The sequence below is a fragment of the Drosophila ananassae genome, chromosome XR, assembly GCF_017639315.1.
Source record: "Drosophila ananassae strain 14024-0371.13 chromosome XR, ASM1763931v2, whole genome shotgun sequence".
Classification (NCBI taxonomy): domain Eukaryota; kingdom Metazoa; phylum Arthropoda; class Insecta; order Diptera; family Drosophilidae; genus Drosophila; species Drosophila ananassae.
Genome location: NC_057932.1, coordinates 14385171 through 14403042, shown reverse-complemented (window position 1 = coordinate 14403042; position 17872 = coordinate 14385171). Strand labels below are relative to the sequence as shown.

The window sequence follows — 17872 nt, the reverse complement described above, 5'->3', positions numbered from 1 at the left end:
TACGCACATGTCCGGCAATTGACGCGACCCACAAACAATGGCACAGACAGGGCAGGGTGGTGGGTGTGACGGTGATACATACCTCGCCAGTTCCAATATCCTTTCCCGATCCTAGCACAATTCACGCCGATGCTGTACATGCACTTCACCGCTCAGAAATCACCGAAAAGTTTAAACTTTGGCGAAAGTAAACAAAAAGTGTTGCCCAATTGTGACCTCTAGTGATGGCAGCGCGCCAAGCGTCTAGCTTTCGATAGGCGGGGCTTTTGCATATCGATAGTTTGATCGATGAGTCGATATTTGCAATCTAAATTCAAATTTATTATTTATTAAATCTGTTACTATCATTTCAATCTTAATTTTTTTATTTTAATTTAATGAGACCCTTAAAAAATTATTATTTTGAAATTAGTAGCCATTTTTTGTTTGGGTTATATTTATTTTGGAATGCTACGCCATAAGCGCAATTGTTGAATTAATTTATTTTATTCGTTATATACCCAAGCCATTATGCTAGATTAAACTACGTACACATGCATGCGAGACGTGTGTGTGTCTGGATCTGGATCTCTTTCAGTTACTGTGTTACAGTGTGTATATATACTGGTTAAGTGTTATGTCCTGGTCGACTCCTCCTCCTCCTGATCCTCCAGATCCTCCAGATCCTACTCCCGATCCTGGATCCTAATCATCCTTATAACGTCTTGAACGAACTTGTATTTGTTCCTGCGGGCGGGGAAGCAGCATTGATTTAACTAAAGCTACGAAAACTACGAATAAATAGAGTACACGCAAGGCTAAAACGATAAAACGATTGAAAAAAAAAACACCGACGACGAAACGAAACGAAATTCAATGGACACCGACTCCGGCTACCGTCTGGAGTTTACACATTGACGGCGTTCTGGAGTGCCGTCTTGTCATCCACGATTATGTTGGCCGCCGTGGTGGTCGGATTGGAGCTGAGCAGCTGCTTGGTGGAGGAGCTGGAGGAGTAGCTGTCGCTGGAGCTGCGGGTGGAGGCCGAGTTTCCACTAATCGGGCTGTCCAACATATCTGAAAGGAGCAGGGAAAGGTCACAAAATCTATACATAACTAATGGAATAAAAGTTCACCTGGCAAGGAGCTAACATTGTTGGATTTGAGATCCACAACTGTGGCCACAGAACCGGATCCGGAGCCCAACATATTGCCCACAGAGGTGGACTTCTTGTGCAGGTTCTTCTTCATGGCGCTGCTGAAGCCCACAACGACCCCGGTGCCTCCTGTACCGGTGGATCCACCCACCACAGCGACACTCCTGCCCGAGCCAAGTCCAGTGGTGGTTAGTCCGGCACCCAACGGATCGCCACTCTTGGCCCGCTCAGCGGGGCACAGTGGACTGAGTATGGAGTTCTGAGTATCTTCGGGCGTATAATAGTCCGAATCTTCTGCGGTCGGTTCGTTGGACGAACCACCACCGCCTCCGCCGCTGAGTTCCGGCCTCGGTTTGTTGCGCTTCAGCGAGGAGCCTTTCTTGGAGGTTGTTTCCTCCACCAGGCCATCGCCGGCTCCACCTTTTTCGCCATCATCTGCATCCAGGCAGGCCACCACCTGCTTCAGGGACTTGCTGGACATGTTCTTGCTCTTGCTACCTGGCGAGAGCAGCGGCGACAGCTTCTCGTTCTCGCTGTCCACGTCGTCGTCGGTGCCAGCGGATCCATCGCCTCCGGATCCGGCCTGAGACCTGGAATACTTTCGCTCGTTCACAATCTGCAGCTTGTCCTGCATGGCCTCCGGCGATGTGGGTGCTCCCAAAGTGGGTGACGTGCACGTTCCGGCCGTCGACTTTTTCGGATCGCTCTCGATCTCCACAACGGAGAGAGCAGAGTTTCCATTACCATTACCTGCTTCTCCACCAGACTGATTGGTAATGGTGCCCACCTCACTGGTCGAGGTGCAGGTGGAGGCATTCTTTTTGATTTTCGGTCGTCGCTGGCTGCTGGACTTGATGGGCGAGGTGGCCTTGATGTCGCTGCTGGTCATCGTGGAGGCGGCCACAGTGGCGGAGTCAACGGTGTCCAGTTCGCTGGCCCTAAAAATGGCAATCATTAATTCCCCCGCCGAATCAGTTATCCGGATAATCTTACCTGGCTCTGGCCACGTATTGTGGCGGTCCATTCAGCGCCTCGATGAGCGACACGGGCACATAGCCGGGAGGCACATCCACTGGAGCTGGCTCACCGCCTGTTGAAGTGGGTGTGTTCTGGTGCAGCACGTGCGTACTGATGCCTTTCTGCACCGCACGGATCTGCAGGAGGGCCCGGAACGGTGCCCGGCAGATGGGGCAGTTGTTGGCCTGGTAGCGGAGCGAGTCAGCACAGGAGTTGCACAGACAGAGATGCCGACAGGGCAGTATCAGGGTGTCCCGGGTCTCGCTCATGCAGATGACGCACTCGCTGCCATGGTCGTCGATCTCCTCGTCCATCGAGTTCTTGTTGACGGCCTTGTTCTCGATGCCGTAGATCTCCTGCAGCAGGTAGCACAAGCCATCCACAAAGATCTTCTGCTTGAGGGCGCGCAGCGAGTAGCTGCCGCTTTCCGGATGATGGTCAATCACACAGATGGTGGTGTGCGACTGCCGGCACTCATCGCTGCCCTCCTCCACGACACAATGAATGGCCACGGGATACTGCTCCCGGCCGGGACTATAGCCGAGCTCGTCCTCCGGCATCTGCTGGGGATTGAAGATGTGTCCCGGCTGTGAGAAGCACTGATTTATGCCCTTCTCGTAGTGATACGTCTCGGAGGTGAGGCCCTCGCGGGGCACCAGGGTCACACCGCTGGGACTCACGTCCTCGGAGCAGAAGTAGTAGATGGTGATGGCGCACTTGGCGTCCGAGTCGAAGGTGAATTCAATATTGTAGGTGCTGGGTGGCGGGGGAGCTGCCGGCTCGCTGTCACTGCTTAGGTTCATGGAGCACAGGACATTGCCGTCCACATCCTCGATGGTTACATTCGTCTTGTCCTTATCCTTGTCCTTCTCCTTATCTTTCTCCTTTTCCTTCTCCTTCTCCTTTTCCTTCTCTTTCTCCTTCTCTTTTTCTTTCTCCTTTTCCTTCTCTACATCCTTCCGCCTGGGCTTCTCCTGGAGATTGATCTTCTTGTCGTTGGGAATGCGTACAAAGCGTACGGACTCCTTCCGGATGTTCACCAGGCTCTTCAAGGTCTTCGTGGGTTCGTTGGCCTGGGGCGGGGGGTAAGGGAAGGCGGTGGGTCGGTTCCCAAGGAAATTCAGATCCGCATTCTCGCCAAACAGATACGACTCCGGTTGGGGCGTGTCGAATCGCTCACCGCCCATGATGAAGTGACTCCCGAAGAAGTTCCCCATCCGCGGTGGATATTTGTAGGCATGGTTGGCACTCGGGTCCGCCTCCTCCACCGCCGCGTTCTGCCTGCTCACAAAGTTTCCCATTCCGGGCAACGGATTACGGTTCACTGAGAGCTCCCCTTTTTTGTTTTCCAAACTATTTTCCCTTCTTTCCCACTTGGTTTTCTTTTCTTTATTCTCTTTTGCTTTCCTTTTGCGATAACGAGTGGTGGGTCAGCTGCGATAGCACTTTTTCTTAGTTCTTGTTGACAACTATCGATAACAAGGATTTATTGACACAATACACTAAAATAAAAATATTACTTATTCACATTATGTTGTTTGGGAATTTGAAACTATTTCTAAAAATAATAGGATTAAAATATTCAATTAAATGTAGTTATTTGTTTGAACTCCATTTAAAGTTTCGTTAACTTTCAACGAAAGTGGCAACTCGATTACGAAAACCGATTGTATGGCAACGCGGTGACATATCGAATCGAGGCACCCTGTGCTCAAAGCAACAACAAACGGCCGCGCCAAAATTGCGAGTGTTGAAAGAAACCTTGCAAATATTGCCAAAAAAAAACGGGAGCATTTGCGAAAGAACAGTCAAGAGACACACCGCAAGGATGAGCATGAGCCTGGACGAGTCCATCTGCGCGTATTTCGTGAAGAATGCGAAGCCGGCGGATGGCAGCAGCAGCTTGGATGCGGAAATTCTGGAACAGTTTGAGGCGTCGCTGGAGTTACTAGGCCAGCAGCTGGCCGAGACCCAGATCCGGCAGATAAAGCCCAGCGAGGGCTATCCCCTGATAGCGGCCGGCAACCTCTCCAAGAAGGATGTCTTCATTTTGGCCCACTTCGAGGGCGACTTCTTCGAGCAGCTGAAGAAAACAAAAGCTCTGATTCTGGGGCCACCGTGCCTGCTGGCATGCCTCCGGCAGGAGCAGCCCATTCCCCTGGGCAGCAGCGCCATCTACACCACAGCCATGCGCGACCTGCAGATATCCGCCACCGGCATACCTCCCGACAAGAAGGAGGAGCTCAGCAACCTGATCCAGTGGATGGGCGGAGTTTACTTCCAGAACTTCGGCCACCGCACCACCCACCTCATTTCCAACACCATCAAGTCGCACAAGTACGAGCAGGCCACGCTAAACGGGGTGCCCGTGATGCACGTGGATTGGGTGCAGTACGTCTGGGATCTGAGCCGCCGGCAGCAGCGCGAAAGCATCCGTGCCACTGATCCGGAGTTCGACAAGTACCGACTGCCCGTATTCTTCGGGGTAAACATCACATGCAGCGGCCTGGACGTGGCACGCAAGGATCAGGTGATGAAGTTGGTCCAGGAGAACGGCGGCATCTACCATCGAGCCTTTCGCTCCCAGGTGGTGGACATCGTCATAACCGAGCAATCCAAAACGGACACGGAGAAGTACAAGGCGGCCATCCGTTACAAGAAGGATGTCCTGCTGCCGGAGTGGATCTTCGACAGCAGCAACCGCGGCTACGCCCTGCCCACCAAGGAGTACGAGGTGCGGCCCGGCAAGAAGTCCTCCACGCCCACAAAATCAAACAGATCTATGGCTCCCAGTGCCGACCACACTCAGCTCTCGGATCTCTCTAGGATTAGCTTCGTTTCCGGCTCCCGTCGCATGTGCAGCGATCTCACCACCGTTAATGAGTCCCTGAGCAGCCTGGGCAGCAGCTCCCCAGCCAAGGATCTGCTGAAGCAGGCCACATTCCAGGCCAGAAACTACCAGCAAGTGCTGGCGGAGATCGATCCCAGGCAGGCAAAGAAATCGGGCGCTTTCCTGGACGGCTGCTGTGTCTATTTGAGTGGCTTCCGGGCCGAGGAGCGGGAGAAGCTCAATCGCATTCTGAACACTGGCGGCGCCACGCGCTACGACGAGGCCAACGAGGGAGTGTCCCACATCATAGTCGGCCAGTTGGACGACGCCGAGTACAGGCAGTGGCAGCGCGACGGCCTTATGGGCTCGGTGCACGTGGTGCGGCTGGACTGGCTGCTGGAGAGCATCCGCAGCGGCAAGGTGGTCAGTGAGCTCACCTACCGCGTCTCCCTTCCGACCACTGGAGAACCCGACGTGGCCTCCCCGGCCAGCAAGAGGACCCTTCGCTCCATGAACCACAGCTTCAAGCAGCCGCAGCTGCCCATCAAGAAGAAGCTGTTCGAACAGGAGCAACAGCAGCAGCAGGAACAGGAGGACCAGGAGCAGGACAACCAGCTGCTGGGCCAGTATTCGCAGGATCAGGGTGCAGTGGCTCAGTTGCCGCCAGTGGACATAAGCGTCCTTCATCCGGCCGCCAGTTCCACGCAAATGGAAATCAATCCCAGGACCTCCATGGCTCCCAATCCGAGCTCAACTTCGGCTGCTCCTGTTGGTGTTCCGGATCTGAGTGCCAGCGCCATGTCGATTGATTACGAGAAGCTGGACTACTTCGCCGGCCTGACCGTCTACGTCCACAAGGAGTGCTTCAACTCGGAGTTCTACAACCAGTTGCTGGTCGAGGTGGAGGCCGCCCAGGGCATCCTGGTGCCGCCCAGCTACGTCGACCAGGTGGACTTTGCCATCGTCAGCTTCGAGGTGCCGTTCGACGAGAAGGAGTTGCCGGTCAAGTCGAACTTCGTGGCCACCGAGCTGTTCCTCGAGAGCTGCATGAAGCTGAACAAGTTACTGCCCCTGGACTACTACCACAAGCCGGTGCCCGCCGCCGCCTTGAAGCAGCCGCTGGAGGGCATGACGATTGTGGTGTCCATTTATGCCGGTCTGGAGAGGGACTTCATCAACTCGGTGTCGGAGCTGCTGGGCGCCTCCGTCAACAAGACGTTCATCAAGAAGGAGAAGCCCCTGCTGATCTGCCCAAGCGCCGAGGGCTCCAAGTATGAGGGCGCCATCAAGTGGAACTATCCGGTGGTCACATCCGAGTGGCTGGTGCAGTGCGCCCGCTCCGGCCAGAAGCTGCCTTACCTGGGTCATTTGGTCGGCAAGAGTCCCGAAGACTTTCCAATCTCGCCCAAGCTTCGAGAGAGCAACACTCGCACTCCGAGGCGTCCAGAGGCGACTACTCCGCTGCCACCGCCGCCAGTGCCCATGGAGGAGGAGGAGAACCAGCCGGAGATGGATGTCCAGCCGGTGGCAGCGTCCAATCCTCCAGCAGCAGCTCCGGAACTGACTCCTTTGCGCAATCGGAGAGTCTCCGAGCTGGCGGGCATTCCTGGTGGCAGTGCCCGTCGTCGCAGCAGCAGCTCCACATCCTCGCCAGACTCACCGTGCACGCCCCTCAGCCAGGTGGGCGCCCAGAACTACAACTTCGACTTCCTCGAGCAGTTCGTGCAGCGCCTGGACAACGACGAGGGGAGGGACTGCGTCCGGCAGATCATCCGCGAGATGCGCGAGAACCAGACCCCCGAGCTGGAGCGCATCCGGCGGCAGGCCTGCACTCCAGTCAGCCGGCGGCATTCGCGACCCGCTTCCGGCATTCCCGACTTCTGCCTGACGCCGGAGTTCCAGCAGCGGATGGCGGACGACTTTGAGCGACGGTGGCGACTGCCGACGCAGAAGATCAAGCCGGACACACCGCTGGCGGTGATCAGGCAGCGGGTGATGCGCATTACCTGCGAGACCCTGGGCATAGAGTACGACGAGGGATCAGATCAGATGGAGGAGGAGGAGCAGCAGGCGCAGAAGGCACAGCGCCAGCAGGAGGAGGCACTGGGCACGGCCAAGAAGAAGCCACCGCCGAGGACTCAGGCCACGAAGCTCGTCTTCGAAAGGTCACCGCCGACGCCCAAGCTGCCGGTGGCCAGCAGCGGCAGCTCCGCCACACCCAAGCTATCACTTTCGAGCAAGAGTTCCACCACTCCCAGACTGTCCCTGGCCAGCAGATCCCCCCGAGCTTCGGTAGACGCCAATCCAAGGCGTTCGTCCTTCATACCGCCCACCCAGGATAGTCCCGGACTGGCCCGGAAGCCGGAGGAGCCATCGAAACTGCCGAGACGGTCGGATGTAGCGACGGAGGAGGAAACTGCCGGCCAGAGCACCATCAACTTTGACAAGATCAGCTTCGAGGAGACCGCCCCGCCGGCCATGAACACGGATCTGAAGCAGATCACCGACTACCTGAAGAACTGCGAGAGCCGGAGGAACAGCCTGAAGCGGAGCCACGACAGCGACATGGAGTGCCCCGAGAGCGAGGTGCAGTATGTCCAGCCGTTCGAGTCCGAAGGCTTCGCCATGGGCACCGAGGACATGGTGAGTTGGCGGGATCCCGCCGAGTTCAATGCCGCCAAGAGGCGCTCCTCCGGCGGCTCTCCCAGGATGCAGCACCGGGGCACTCCCTGCTTCAGCATCTCGTGCGGCGATGATGGCGACAAGCGAGCGGAGCTGATAGCCAGGATCTCCCAGTTGGGCGGACAGATGTGCGAGAATCTGGTGAACTACGACGACGCGTGCACCCATCTGCTCTGCGAGCGTCCCAACCGGGGCGAGAAGATGCTCGGCTGCATGGCCGCCGGCAAGTGGATCCTCAGCATCCAGTACGTGGATCAGTGCCATGCCCGCGGGCACTTCCTGGACGAGACCCTGTTCGAGTGGGGCAACCCGAAGGCCCTCAACCTGCCCGTCCTGCCGCCGGAGGAGCAGCCCATTGCGGCTGCAGTGCATCGCTGGCGCTCGGAGCTGAGCAGCCGGGGCGGAGGTGCCTTCTCCGGCCACCGGGCCATCCTCAGTATGCAGCGCAGCGGAGCGGCCATCCGGAATGTCCTGGTCGCCGGCGGAGCCGTCATCCTGGAGCCCAAGTCGCCCTTTTCGGCGGATCCCATTGCCGCCACCGCCACCCACTGCTTCGTGGACGTGAAGAAGGCTCCGCTCTCGCCCCAGGATCTGGCCTATCTGCTGAAGAAGGGCGTGCGAGTCCTCAGCCAGATAGCCATCAACAGTTATCTGATGAAGGGCCGGGATGCCGATCTGGGGGCCTACGAGCTCAGTTGAAAAACTTAATATTAGTTGTTCTATTTTTTTTTCGTTAAGACTTTGTCAGAACTTCTCGGAATCAGTTTTTTCTTCACTTTAAGTTATCTTGTTATCCTTTTTTTCCAAATATTCTCAAATAAATATTAATAGAGTAAGAGGACTAGCTTTTCTTTCTGTGGCAGCCATGAGGAGGAGTTTATTGAACTCCTTTGTGCTTTTTCTTTCAAAAACATAAGCCTAGAAGGGCTAGGTTCGAAGTTCAAGGACTATTTAAGACTTCTAAGGACCTTTAAGGCTATTTATCATTTAAAGGATCTTATCTCTTCTTTCCTTTTTACCAATAAATCTTAAATAAACAATAATAGAGTCTAAGGATAAGCTTTTCGTTCTGTAAAAGTGTCACGGTCGCCATGAAGAAAGAGCTTACTGAACTCCTTTGAGCTTTTCCTTTCAAAAACATAAACCCTTCTATTCGAAGTTCAGGAATTGTTTTAAGCTTTTAAGGATCTTATCTGTTTTTAGATTATTCAAGATTTAAAGGATCTTATCCCTTGTTTCCCTTTTAAATAAAAGAGTTTAAGGAAGAGCTTTTCTTTCTGTGCAATTGTCACGGTCGCCATAAAGAGCTTAATGAACTTCTATCTACTTTTTCTTTCAACAACATAAGCCCTTCTATTCCAAATTCATGGGATTGTTTTAGGCTTATAAGGACCTTATCTTTTTGTTTAATTAATTAAGATTTAAAGGATATTATCCCTAGTTTTTGTATAATTTAAACTCATGACTAATAACCTCCTAACTAATAAACTCACAACCGGAAAAGGTAAAATAGCGAAAGTCTCAGCTCATATTGTACTTTCCATTTATTTAACGTTTATATATCTTGATGTGGGTGGCTGAATGGGTGTGGATGTGATTGTGGGCTCTTGTATATAGGATATAGTATGTATATAATTTCGATTTAGCTTCTCTTCCGTTGCTGTCTCAGTAATAGTGTCGTAGCAGTACTTAAAGTTTGATTCGTAGGTTTACATGTTTATACACTCCATGCCGGATTCATTAAAAAATTCTATATATAATATATATATATATATTTTATATCTATAGTTATATAATTGTGTGTGTTGTGTGTGTGGTTGTGGGTCTTGTTGTGAGGCTACAAATTCATCAAAAATAGATAGTACACGAATGCATAATTGATCCATCGATCCATCTTCCGTTTTAAGCCGCGACTGGCAGACTGGCGGCATTTTTAATTACAGTTCTATATATATATATTTCTAGTAATATATATATCCGATTTAATATTGGTTTAGTGTTTATTTTTACTTAGCGTATCAATTTTTTGTTCAATGTGTTTTTTATATCGCAGCGATAATTTGTTTTTTGTTTTTTTTGTTTCTTTAGGAGGCATTGTTCTGTTCTTTCGTTTCGAACTTAGATGAGAATTGAAAGGATGATACTGGAGGACACTACCTTCTCATCCTCTGGTTACAATGAATCGAAAACCAGCAAAAAAAAATGTGTATAATTAGTTATAATATTAGTGGAACTTGGAGCTTACTTAGAAATTAAAAAATCTCTTTGCTGGGCGTTGAGATTCCCAGTGGCTGTTCGTATTCTGATACGGATGCGGTTGCTGATGCGGAAGCCTTCTTCTCCTTGCGCTGCGACTTGTCCTTTTTATGCTTCTTCTTGTGCGACTTGGACGCCGCCGGCTCGCCCGCCTGTCCCGCCTGCCCCGCCGCCGCCGGCTCATTATCCTCCTCCTGGGCGGTCACATCGATGATCGCCTCCCGGGACTTATCCTTGTTCTTCTTCTTCTTGTGATGCTTGCCGCCATCGGGCAGGACATTCGCAGTGTTGTTGTTCTCGTTGCTCGTGGTGGGGGCGGCAATATGGCTGGGGCTTGGAGTGGGCGTGTCGGCATCAATGAGATCGATCACCGGCTGGGAGGCAACAGCAGCAGCAGCAGCGGCAGTCGATTTTCGTTCCCGCTTGCTCTCCTTATGCTCTCGCTTCCCCTCCCGATCCTTGTCCTTTTTACGGTCCTTCTTGGAGGTGCTACTGCTGGCGGCCGAGTCCGCTGGCACCTTGAGATTCTCTTTCCCGGACGACGACTTCTTCGACGTGGACTTCGAGGCTTGTGGCTCAAAGTCCGTTCTGAAAGAGATTTGATTGGAAAATGGCTTTTGAATTCTAGGGATTCCCTTCACTTACATGTCCAGTTCGATGTCCAGCGCCCGATGGGGATCATTGGGATCGTACTTGCCATCCTTGTCCTCGCTATCCGAGAGTGAGACGCCCTCCGGCATGTCCAATGTGGTGTTAACAATGTGCAAGGGTTTCGGCTCTAAAAATACAAAATATTTATGATTTTTGAAATTGTAAGAGTTTCTGGCGGGGATCTACCTCCTTCGGACTCGGAACTGCTGTTGTAGGCCACCTTGTTCTTGGCCTTTTTGCTCTTTTTGCCCTTTTTATGTTTCTTCTTGCCGTCCTTGCCACTGGAAGCGGCCTGCTGTTCCTGCAGGTATTTATCCGATCGCTTGGTGACTAGAAGAAGGACATCATAGATTAGATAATTGGTACTTGGTGGAGGGCTACTCTGTACTTACTGCCCACTCTTAAGGCGGCCACTCCCTCCATGTCCAGCGGCAGTTCCGTGATTGGTATATCATCGATATTGTCATACTGATCGGCATTCGCGGACGTACTGGTCGCCGAAGGCGTGGACTTGAGGTAGTGGGGATTGTTGGACTGCTCCATGAGGCGGGCCGTTCGCTGCCGTTCCAGCTGCTCGGGCGTCAGCTCCAGACTTTGGCGACGCTTTGCCCCGCTACCATTTCCGCCGCCACCGCCATCCCCCAAACCGGATCCACCCTGGGAGGAGCTGACGAAGAGCTCGTCTTTGTCATGGTCCGAGGATGAGCTACTGGCCACATCCTCTGGTGGCGGGGCATTGATCCACTCGTCCAAGTCGAGGCCATCGGGCAGGGGCACCTTCCGTTGCGCCTTGGGCGCCACCGGAATCAGTTCGCCCGCAAACAGGAGCGTCATCTCCTGGACGATCTCAATGGCCAGCGGGGGAATGCCACTCTCCGTCGTTGTCGTGTCCATGGCATTCTCCGACGTTGCCAGCTGAGTGCGCAGCATTTCGATCAGCATGCAGGCGGAGTTGGCCCTCTCCTGGACTTCTATATCGCTGGAGCCGTTGAAGTGCTGCAGCTTGTCCAGGACATGGTCGCAAAGCTGTAAAGTCAAGAGGAGTTGTTATATTTCTTTAAAAACTGAAAAAATATTCCCCTTACTCTTATTAATCCTGCCAGATCCTGCAGCTCTAGACACGTGGTGGCCAGGCGGGCGAATAGCTTGATCACGTTCTGCACGTAAACGCCCTGGATGTGGCCGGGAAGTTGTCGCGGTCGCAGCAGGATATTCAACGTCTTCTCGGCATCCTCCAGCTCGCCGGAAAACTCGCCGACAATCCAGGCGGCGGCGTACAGCACCTCGTACATGGAGTTACTTTGCGCCGAGACGGTGAACGTGTCCAGCAGATTGGTCATCTCATTAACGGCGAACTGCCGCACCACCGGCACCCGAATGGCCACGTCCAGCAGCTGCTCGGCAATGAGCCGGCCATGTCGCGAGCCAGCTTCCAGCTGGATCAGCTCCACCAGCACCGTCAGATACCACTCGAAATTGGTCACATACAGGTAGGAGCTCTGGGCACAGATCTCAATGACCTTGTAGAGCAGTTCGTCCCGGTAGGCGGAGCCCTCGGCCCGCTCCATGTGGCCCAGTAGACGCTTCACAATCTCCATTAGGTTCTTCTTCGAGACCATGCCGTAAAGGAGATCCAAAGCACGCAGTCTGATCGACTCATCCTTGTCGTCCAGGCAGGCCAGAATCAAGTCCTTGTGGGCCTGCACGCTCTTCGGATGAGTCTTGAGGATCTTGGACATGGCCAGAAGTCCCAAATATTTAACTGCAAGGGTAGAAGGTCTCTTAGTATCTATAGATTCTGAAGTGAAGGATGAAATAGTTACGATTTTGGTCGGAGTCCTCGATGAGGATGCGCAGCTTCTGGACGCAGAGCTGGATGGAGGCACTGTGGTTCGGCATGCCGCTGCTGATGCTGATGAGGACAGCGATCACCGTGTTGATGCACTCGTACAGGAGACTCATCGCCGAGGTGCTGTTGGTGGAGTTTGGTTTTCGATTTTTGGATCGGTTTTTTTTTTTTTTTTTATTTTGTTTTTAGTAGGTGTGTTGGTTTTTTTTTTTTTAATTTTTTGTTGGTATTAGTATATAAAAAAAAAAAACATATAGAGGAATTTGTATTAAAATTAAGCAGCGATTAAGCAGCAAACATAGCACAACAACAACAATATCAAAAGCAACATTCAACAACAACAGTAGAGCATTAGTGGTGGCAACAACAGCGATTAAAGCGATAAATATCGATAACAGCGATTAAAGCCATAAACCGCAATTGCAAATTATAATTCGAAATAATATTTAAAAATCAACAACTGCAACACTTTAGCTTTTGTTTTCTGATATTCGATACAATTATATATATTTTCTCAATGAATGTGCTCGGAGAAGCTCGGAACTCAAGGCAAAGAATAAGAGAAAAAGAGCGAGACAAATGGAAAACAAACCCAAATCAGAGCAGGAATGCGATAGTTTACAAGATACTTCAAACGATAGTTTAATCGATAAATATAAAGTAGGAGAAATTTTGATTGGATTTTGTGCATTGAAGAGACATATGATTATCAAAGGACATAAAAGAAGCCGAAAGATTTGTACAAGGAAACTAATGAGGAAACTAAAACGAAACAATAAGAGTTTTTTTTTTTTTACATTCAGTCGCACAATCATCGAGCAATCGATCGATAAATATCGATCCTAAATCGGCCTTATTTTAAATTCGATTATATCGATACATGTTTTCGATACATGTTTTTCTGCTTGTTGCAATCGTTTTCCACACACTTTTTTTTCTTTTGGGAATCTTTTCTTTGTTTTTTGTTTGTTTGTTTTGGTTGTTTGTTTTTTTTTTTGTTTGTTTTTGCAATGATTTAAGACTTGCCTATGAATTAGATTTGTGAGTGGTTCTATTAATTTCTTTCCTAGCCGGGGTTCTAAGGGAGTTAAAGCGCCAAACTGCAAATGCAAAGAGAAAAAGAAACAAGCAACAAATTATAATTGACATACAATCGAAATCTTTTTTTATCCACAACTAAAACTAAAAACTAAATAAATTAATTTTTAAATTAATCGCTAAAGGAGTTTCCTTCTTTTTTTTTAATAATAATTCTTAAACTGGCATTGGTTTTCTGGCAGTTTCCTGGCAAAGTTTCTCTCCAAATCTCCAATTTCCAACTCATGACGATGAAGTCTGTGTGCTTTGTTTTTCAGCAAAATGATATATAATTAAAATTTGTGATTATTTTCCATCAAATCAAGCGAATTAAGCCACAATTTAGCCAAAGGATGTGGTGGTGGGGGATTGTTGTGGCGGTGAGTGAGTGAAAGTGACTCCTTTCGGACCAAATCAGATCATCTGACTGGCTTTTATTCTTCACTTAGGTAGTGGGAACATCATGTGCATATCGAATTGCAATTACAATGTCAATTTTTTAGGGTTAATAATAATAAATAATTAATTACGACGCATAAGTGTGTTTTTTTGTACGTAAATGGATCATGAACTCTGGGATGTGGGCAGTTGCAGGAGAAGATTGGACCTGGTAGAGCCTCCTGCTCCTCCTGCAACCATCCGATTTATGACAAAATAATACAACATAAAAGTCACTAATTTTTACAGTGTATATTGCTTCCATTTAAAACAATTAGGAGATCAAAATCAAGTACAGAACTAAATCAAAACTAAATATTAAATAGTAAAATGCTTTAGAATAAATCAAAGCGCGTGCTGGTTTTTCAAATTTCAAGTTTTCTTGGTATTTTCGTTGGTTTCTGATTTAAGAAAATAAAAGCACGCCGATAAAAACCTGGAAATAATTTCAATTAGGGGCTGAGTCAATTTTCGTCCCAGCGCCGGTTCAATAGTTGTGAGGCTCGCGAACTAAAATTCATTGGATTTTTTTTTTGTATTTAATACGAGTATTAGTATTTTTTATATTTCAAAGTGATTTATTTCACATTTTTTTTGTTTTTTTTTTTTTTTTTTTTGGAGCGGGAGCAGAGGGAGGAGAGGGGGAAGGAGTAGTTGTAGTGTTAATTAAACTTTTAATTAGACAAGAAATCATTGTCATTTTTTTAAAAAATAATATAACATATACTTATACAATAATACAGCGAAAATAAATTCCACTTTGTCTTTCAACAAAATGTTTTTTTTTCAAAAATAATACAATTAATAACTTAAGTAAAAACTTAAAAATAATATTTAGAGGACAAGAACTCACCAGCTTGATTATCTTGATCAGCATCCAGTTGTTCGTCGATGTGGTCATCAGTTTGAAGAAGATCGGCGCCAGGGGCAGGTAGTTTTTTGGGTTCTTACGTGCTAATTCACAAATAACATTCACGGCAGCTGATTGGACGCCTAAAAAATACAAAAATCTTAAAATTTATAGTTAAAATTATATAATTTAAGATAAAACCTGGATCTGGATCTTCCAGTTTCTCTTTGAGTTTGGGAAATGCAGGTCGCAATGCCTCGGGATAGCGTAAAAATACTTTATACATCATAAGGACGGCTTTCATGCGCAGATACGGTTTCGTTGAGCTCATCTTTTAAGGATTTTTACAATAATTAGATTGTATATTAAGATGGTTTAGATATTGCCCTACCAAGGTCATAATATCGTTGGCCAAATCGCGGGAGAGATCGGGTGATATAAAGCAGCTTAGCCCACTGAGCGCCACTCCAGCATCGTACTGGTTCTGCGAGTTGAGATCCTTGCGTATCATATTCGTGGTAAGCATAAGAAGCTAAAATAAAGTATATAATATATTAATAAATTATATATAGTGATATAATGAGTTACCTCGCTGTCTGGATGAAAGCACTGGCTGGCCGCCAGATAGCCGATTCGTTTGCAGGTGAAACGTGAGGAGCTCATCACCTCGATGATGTTGAATCCCGCCCAGGAGATGTCATAGCCCAGCATTTGTATCTGTTTGAGGGGCAGAGTGAGGGAAATCAATAAATATTTGAATTTGTGCTGATTGTGTGCAAACTAAGTGTTATCAAGTGGGTGGAAGTGGGCAGGAACAGGCTCAAGGACTCGTTAGCAACGAAATCTGTTGAGCTGCATCTGTTTTTTTTATTATCCAACAGTAGAGGGTATAATAATAGAAGCATGTATTATTTTAAGCATGAATTTAAGCTCTCAAAAGTGTTAAAAATTAAGTGTATTTCTTTTAAAATGCCTTGCTGGTGCTTCTAGGCCACCTAGTCCCATGGTTATTGTTAGTCCTGGCGCTTTCTTGTCCTGTTTTTGTCGTTATTGTCACACTTGCACACAAGGACCTCCCTACCCCAGGCAATTTGCGTCAAGTGCAAAAAGGCATTTCGCCTGGCTTTCAGTGGCAACTGGAAGCCGAAACAAGAAACAAGATGCCGGGGCACGCATCCCATAATCCCCCAGCTAAGACCTGCCATCGTGGCAATTTCAATCCTCTTCAGGTACAGTCTATGAGCTTACCATTTTTTTTTTTTTTTTACATATTTAATGAGGACTTAAGGTTCTACTTACGTAGGTGAGCTTGGCCACCGCATTGCACTTGACACTGATATTGTCCTGTCGCAGCTCCTGTTTGATTTCCTCGATGCACGTCGATATGTATTTGGCCTGCGGGTTGGAAAGTTCATAAGATAATCAATCTTTGTCGGGTATATATATACTATATAAGGTATGTGGGGGAATATGCTAGATGTGCAATGGCAGAAAAAACAACAAATCAGAGGCTATCAGTCGAACGAAAAGCCAATAAACACAAATACCAAAGTATACAGTCATAAACATAATAAATAATGTTTTCTAAATTAATGTATTATTTTTTTTTAAATCTTTTTTTAGATTTAAATCTTTAAAAATATCATATAATATATATATCTGCTTAAAGTATATATTTTTTTGGATTTTTTTTGTTTTTAGATCCTATTATCTTGACGGGGTTTGTGGCGAAATTAATAGAAGGCCAGGGGAGGTCACTTCTCAGCCTCCTCTCCACCCACTTTAGTACCGTTACTTGATCCAGTCCCTTTCCTCACTTTATCACAGAATTAATGGAGTGAGTGGGAGTCTTATGAACTCAAAAAAAAAATAAATAAAAAAATAACAAAAATATATATATATATATTATATATTAAAAATATGTTTAAAAACAAGTCGAATTTGGTATGCTCTTTAAGAGGATTAATTATTAACCTTTTTTTTTTTGCTTTATTATCCTTAAAACATTACTTTTTAGGGAGTAATTATAATATATCTTAAATGAAAATATAAAATAAATTGAAAATTATAACAAATACTTTCTGGAAGAGTATTTTATTCAAAAGGGAAGTGTCCTCCTCCACTGTAAGTCAAACATCTGGGCGCGGAGCTGCAGCTGATAAGGACCAAGGCGCAATCACCCAGGGACTGGGACTGGGACTACATGGGTAAATATTTGATAAAACGTGCTCCGTCGCTTGGAGTAGGTCTTCTGTAGCCGGCAGAGCTGAATTTTGGCCAAAATTGACATAAAAGCATTAGGGCCGCTAATTGAGTGAGCCAGAAGGTGGATGAAGGTGGGGAGGGACTCCTACTCCTCCTCCTCCTACTCCTCCTACATTGTGCTCCCCATTCTCCTTCCATTCTTGTTCCTTTTGCATTGTTGGCAGATGCCAACACACACACACACACACACTACCACCCACATAGTCACACTTACACGCGCTTTCACACACACTCACCTACGCACACACACACACACAACTGGCATACACACTCTCACCATGGCACTTGCAAACTCTAACAAAATTCCCTTAATGCAAACGAAATTTGTCAGCCAATTAGCGAGTTCTAATTGGACTCACGGCTGGACGTTGGGAGGGGGGCGTGGCAAAATGGGCGGTGGGTGGCCAAGGAGCCATCAAGAAGGATAAAATACGGCACACGCTTACCTCATTATCCTTGTTGTTCCTGATGCCGCGCACCAAATCTGTTAGGTTTTTATCAAACATACGCTCGAAAAAGTTGCCCTTCACTTTCTTCAGTGCCATGTTGATGTTTTCGTTTCGCTTCGGTCGGCTTGACAATGGGGCTGTGCGGCTATTTTCCAAGCAGCAGCGGGCGATATTAGTTCGATTTCAACACCTCAGCACCGGCGGCAGCAGTTAACTTCCTCTTTTTCTTTTTGTTTTCTTTTTTCTGGACTTGCAAAAGTTGCAAAAAGAAACATCTAATCAGTGTGACCAGGCTGCGGGGGTGGCCACTGGCCAAACACCTGCCATCTATCGATACATTGGTATCGATAGTTTTGGAGATACCCTTGGAGC

General features: G+C 48.2%; 3 protein-coding genes across 3 annotated transcripts in view; 1 reads left to right on the top strand and 2 right to left on the bottom strand.

Annotated features, from left to right (window-relative positions):
- Positions 1-270, bottom strand: part of LOC6505012 (glutamine-dependent NAD(+) synthetase) — a 35701-nt gene extending 35431 nt beyond the window's left edge. Inside the window, exon 1 of the mRNA XM_001965595.4 lies at positions 83-270. The gene's annotated coding sequence lies outside the window, so the exon portion shown is untranslated. The remainder of the gene's footprint in view (positions 1-82) is intronic.
- A 200-nt stretch (positions 271-470) lies between these two features.
- LOC6507965 lies at positions 471-17815 on the bottom strand. Its single transcript, XM_044717502.1, is given in 26 exon segments — positions 471-1056; positions 1116-2074; positions 2130-3585; positions 4125-4506; positions 4549-4866; positions 4930-5664; positions 5797-6012; positions 6067-6342; positions 6417-6677; positions 6780-6989; positions 7131-7473; positions 7540-7772; positions 7855-8348; positions 9923-10509; positions 10567-10699; positions 10759-10902; positions 10965-11627; positions 11630-12334; positions 12396-12544; positions 13448-13521; positions 14790-14929; positions 14988-15117; positions 15178-15318; positions 15375-15503; positions 16086-16181; positions 17498-17815. Coding segments are annotated over 26 exon segments (9243 nt in total). The 5' UTR covers positions 17597-17815; the 3' UTR covers positions 471-886.
- On the top strand, positions 3821-8504 carry LOC6505256 (DNA topoisomerase 2-binding protein 1). Its single transcript, XM_001965600.4, has one exon. It carries the CDS (start codon positions 3982-3984, stop codon positions 8362-8364), a length of 4383 nt encoding a protein of 1460 aa, XP_001965636.2. The 5' UTR covers positions 3821-3981; the 3' UTR covers positions 8365-8504.
- Positions 17816-17872: the final 57 nt, after the last annotated feature.

Coding starts and splice junctions, on each gene's coding strand:
- LOC6505256 (XM_001965600.4), top strand. CDS start 3,982: ATGAGCATGAGCCTGGACGAGTCCATCTGCGCGTATTTCGTGAAGAAT.